The sequence below is a fragment of the Bidens hawaiensis genome, unplaced genomic scaffold (assembly GCF_021521415.1).
Source record: "Bidens hawaiensis isolate Kalapana, Puna unplaced genomic scaffold, B.hawaiensis_p1.1 tig00008152_1, whole genome shotgun sequence".
Classification (NCBI taxonomy): Eukaryota; Viridiplantae; Streptophyta; class Magnoliopsida; order Asterales; family Asteraceae; genus Bidens; species Bidens hawaiensis.
Window position 1 is genome coordinate 1,126,670 of NW_027491581.1, and position 5,382 is coordinate 1,132,051.

Here is a 5,382-nt window from a genome sequence, read left to right on the forward strand (position 1 = left end):
TCAAATACATAAATTTGTCTTGTTATATTTTAAACTAGGTCCAAAGTAAAAGAAAACATCCTACGTGTCCTCGAGTTTCCAAAAGCAGCTACAGCAAACCTGAACATGTGTTAAAATAAAACGTCAACACTTGCGTGTCGGTGAGAAATCAAGATTAATAGATATAAATAGATAATAACAAAGCACTGCGCGCAACATGTGTATAACTGGTGTTCAACATAGTGTGTAAACAGATTGTGATCAAGCCTAAATAGATCATAGCTCATAGTTCATAGCGTGCTCCAAATCGAGCAAAAACAAATAATCATTCGTGTATGTGCAAACAAACCAAGAAAATCGTAACAATAGGTCTCCCGTGTTCATCTAATGGATCCATGAAAACTTCGGAATAGGCCGATCAAAGCGGTTAATGATCAACACATACAAATATACAACACTAGTAAACGTCCATAACACATAGGTTTTGCGCACATAATTTCATAAACAAGTTTAAGACTCAAGTTGTACGAACACATGAACATCCCAAAACGTTAAAATAAAAGGGGATTAGGTACGAGATTACTCACTTGTAAAAGGTGGGTTGAAAGATAACGTAAGAACCAACTTTGAAACAAGCGAAAGTTAACCTATAAATAAGAGGTTATTGGTTTAACGATTGGTTTTTATGTCTTGAATATATGCAAGTCGCTTAAACAAATTATTTAAAAGAAATTATATATTATATATTTACCGAGATTTCTGGGCAGAAAAGAAGAGATGCCGGATTGCAAAGAGGGGAGTGGAGGCGTCGCTGAAGATCTTCGGCTGAGAGTAAGGGAGAAAGATTTTGGGGAGTGTTTAAGTGTTTGAGTGTAGTGTTTAATTATCCAAGAAATTAGTTTTATTTATAGGAAAACCCTAGGGAACACATCCCTTGAATTGGGGAAAAAGATCTTATCAAATCAAAGCAAAAGATATCAAAAGCAAAAGATATCACAAGCAAAAGATATGGTGGCAGCTGCAGGGGATGGGGAAGGCTGACAGGTTACTGTTCATAGCATGGGAGGGGTCAGTCAAAGTACTGTTCAAGACATGGAAAAGAAGATTTTAAAAGATTATGCCAGTTACTTTTTCTGACAACCAAGAGGGTTGGTAAGCAAGCTGCGCCGAAAGTGACCTTTCGGACAGATGTCAGATCTGGCCTACTGTGCCCATACCTTGGTAGGTATAGCACAGAAGATAAGATATTTCAAAAGCATACAAGCTGGCTTACACTGGAGAAAAGACTTAAGTGTCTAGCGCGAGAAGGCTTGAGTGCGCGAGGGCGAAGGCAGACAGAACAATCCTTAGCGCGCCGCGGGAAGAACTACAATCCTTTGCGCGCCGCGGGAAGAACTACAATCCTTTGCGCGCCGCGGGAACAGTTCGCCTCGCGTATCGCAGGAACAGCTGGTCTTCACGCATGCTTCCTTGTAAGGAGTCTGGCGCGTGGAGCTGCGCAGACATCCTTAGGCGGGAAGAACCAAAGGACAAGCAAAGAGTTAAGAGAAAAAGGGGGTTCAAGGCTTAAGGGTTAAGCAGAGGGGCGGGACGGCGACAAGAGAGAAAAAGGGGCGGGACGGCGGAAAGGAATTATTATTATTATCATTATTATTATTAGTAATATATAAATAAAGATTATAATCAAATTTTAAATCATAAAATCGGATCCGAAAACGGGTACCTGGGTCGGGTCGGATTTGGGCAGTTGTCACAGTTATTCTTCTCGACCAGCAAAACAGACACCGTGAGCTCGTCACTGAGAAGGGGGGGTTCCTCCTTGTGACCACCCTCCGGCGTGAGAATCAGACTAGATTGCTCTGAATATAAGTGTATATAGAGAGAAATAGCTAGAGAAGATAAGATGATGATACCGTTCCAAGGTGTTGGAGTATTTATAGCCGAAGGTAGGTTTCCAAGCAGGTACGGCCAGCTGTATAATATTCCTTTTCAACCAACTACGGGCTATGTTCGTGCCACGATGGGAGTTGGTGGGTAGGCAGCGGCTGATAGTGACATTTTGTACTGGAGCGTGCTGCTCCTCGTACTATTGTCGGTGAGCTGTCACCCTGTGATTGGTTCATGGGTTGCTTTTGCCAGATCTTGTCTATTTGTCCATACCTTGGTAGGTATAGTACAAAAGATCTTCTAGAAGCGTACGGACTGGCTTTTTTGGGCGGGAATATTCCCGCCCTGCTCATTCCTTCTTCAGGTGACATTACTGAAGTATAAGAGTTAGTGCCTTATGCGTGTAGCCTTACTGTTAGTGCGGGTAGCCCTCCTTCTTGGCTTGTATCTGCAGCTGCGGGAACAGGCAGGGTACTTTACCAAGGGAGGCTTTCCTGCGGGAACAGCTGGCTTACTGCGTGTAAGGTCTTCATCTCTCTGAGCATGGTGGGTCATGCGGATCCAGTTGGTCTTTGCGCAGACGTCCCTCTTCAAGGTGAGTCTTGCGGGTCCAACATGGCTTTGCTGGGACCTACCTCTTCAACCGTCAATGAGGAAACCCACCATTATGGGAGAACCCTTGAGTCAAGTTTCGAACCTTAGAACATAAGATCCTAAGTATTAACCATCACCCCATGCCAACCCTTCAGGTCATTTTGGTTTGGGTTGTAACGGGTTCAACAGAAGTGAGTCCGGAGACGTTTTAAAAATATTTGATATGGTCCTGCGTTTGACTTTTAGATTAAGCATCTATACATTTTGAAACAATTAATTATGACCAATATGTACCAATGTCATATTGAATAATTAAAAAAATGACGTAATAAAACATAGGGAAAATGATACGAACCCGTTCGGATCCAAGGGAGCTGAAGGGTTCAAGGAAGATGAAAATCTAAAGGAAGTCGAAGGGTCTAAGTAACCATTTCAATAATTACTACAATTAGGTCTATATATGTTAGGCTTAGAAACGTGTTGAGAAAGAAAAACTAAAAGATAGAAGGAATTAACCAAATCTTCACATGTTCTCATTCATACGTCAAAAGACTATAAGTATCATAAACAAGTTACAGAGAACCCCCTGAACTAGAAATAAATGACATAATAAACCAAATGTCTAATAATCAAGAAATACCATAACAATACCCCTCCCTTAACCATTTTTCTGTCCTCAAAAAGTAAACTCAGCGAAATCAGGAAAACGAAGCTTCATGTCATCCAAGTATTCCCAGGTTGCTTCATTAGCTGTCTGATTGTTCCAACGAACTAACACTTTGATGACAACCCTGTTACCACGCTTTACCATCTTTTTCTCGATCACTTCCTCAGGCCGTAGACGGAACCGTGAATCTACCGGAACGGGCAGAATCTTCTCAGGTGGACCCGGGGCTGGTTTAAGGAGCGACACATGGAACACCGGGTCTATTTGTGCTTCATCGGGGAGGTCCAACCGGTAGGCCACCTTACCAATCCTTTCCAATACCAAAAACGTGCCGAAGTACTTTGGAGTGAGTTTTGAATGTTTATGAACCCGCATAGAGTTTTGCATATAGGGTCGTAGTTTAAGATACACCCAAGTACCCACCTCAAGTTCACGTTCCGACCGCTTGATGTTTCATTATGTTTTAAGCCTTCGTAAGGGACTGTTTCAATAATTTGATTGTTTCTTCCTTGTCTGTTAGAAACTCATCCAATTCTCCGTTACCCGCATCCTTCTTAACATAAGGAATATAGAGAGGAGGAGGATACCATATAATGCTTCAAACGGAGTCATGTTGATCGACGTGTGAAAGGTAGTGTTATACCACCACTCGGCTAAAGGAACCCACTTAGCCCAGGTCTGCGGTCGCTCCATCGTCATGCACCGCAAATAACCTTCTAAACATCGGTTCACCACCTCGGTCTGACTATCCGATTGGGGTGGTAAGCAGTTGATAAATTCGCCGTAATGCCCTTTAATGCCAAAAACTCCTTCCAAAAAACACTCATAAATATCGGATCCCGGTCAGATACTATCGAGCTAGGACAACCATGGAGCTTGAATACGTTATCAATAAACACTTGAGCCACATCGGCTACAGAGAAGGGGTGTCGAAGTAGTATAAAGTGACTGTATTTTGTGAGTCGATCGACTACTACCAAGACTGTATCTTTACCTTTCGACTTTGTGAGGCCTCCGATAAAGTCCATAGAGATATCGTTCCAAACCGTATTAAGTATGGGTAGCGGTTGCAATGAACCCGACGATGCCACATTTTCGTGCTTGGCTCGCATGCAAACGTCACAATTCCGTATAATTTGTCTCGCCATTTTGGTGATCCCTTTCCCATAGAACATACCTTTTACTCTTTGCATGGATGCATGAATTCCCGAGTGGCCACCTATTGGTGAACCGTGACAAAGTTTTACAATGTCTTCCCTTAATTGTTTATCACCCCCCCCCCACCATCAGTTTACCCTTCCTTGTCAACCATTCCCCATTCCATTTAAAATTTGGTACCACTTCATCACCTTTAAGTTTATTCATTATTCCTTGAAGTTGCTCGTCGTCTTGCTGACTAGTGATGATTCGCTGCAGGAGTATGGGTTCAAAAGAGTTCACTACAGTAGTAAATAATGTTACCCCCTGCACACGTGATAATGCGTCGGCTGCCATGTTCTCATTCCCCTTTTTATAGTCAATGGAGTAACTATAACCCAATAATTTGGCGATCCATTTATGTTGGAGAGGCGTTGTCACCTTTTGAGTTAGTAAATGTTTTAGACTTTGTTGATCCGTACGGATAAAGAAATGCCCGGTTATGAGATAATAATGCCACTGCTTCACCGCCATTAGGATCGCCAACAACTCTTTTTCATAAACTGACAGGGCCTGTTGTTTGGGAGATAACGCCTTGCTAATAAAGGAAATGGGGTGTTTGTCTTGCATTAGTACCGCCCCTAGACCACAAGCCGATGCATTAGTCTCGATCACAAACTGCTTAGAGAAATCTGGTAAGGCGAGAACAGGGGCTGATTTGAGCTGATCGAAGGCTATTTGAGCACCTTCGTGCCATCCAAAAGCATCCTTTTTTAAAAGGATGGTTTATGGTTTTGCAATGACCCCGAAGGATCGTATAAACCGACGGTAGTAGCCGGCTAAACCTAAGAATCCCCTGAGTTGTTTAAGCGTTTTGGGTGTCGGCCAGTTGGTGATGGCCTCGATTTTGGAGGGGTCGGTGCTAACCCCTTCCTTTGAAATAATGTATCCCAAGTACTCGATTGCTTGGCCCCCAAAAACACATTTAGACTGTTTGGTGAACAACTTGTGCTCTTGCATTAGTCGAAGTACTTGTTCAAGATGAGCTAAGTGTTGCTTGTTGTCTTTGCTGTATACTAGAATATCGTCAAAAAATACTAACACCCCTTTCCTCAAAA

General features: G+C 42.6%; 1 protein-coding gene across 1 annotated transcript; it reads right to left on the bottom strand.

Moving 5' to 3' along the window:
• Positions 1–3,136: 3,136 nt before the first annotated feature.
• On the bottom strand, positions 3,137–3,502 carry LOC143637251 (uncharacterized). Its single transcript, XM_077104688.1, has one exon. The coding sequence runs from the start codon at positions 3,500–3,502 to the stop codon at positions 3,137–3,139; it is 366 nt and encodes a 121-aa protein (XP_076960803.1).
• Positions 3,503–5,382: the final 1,880 nt, after the last annotated feature.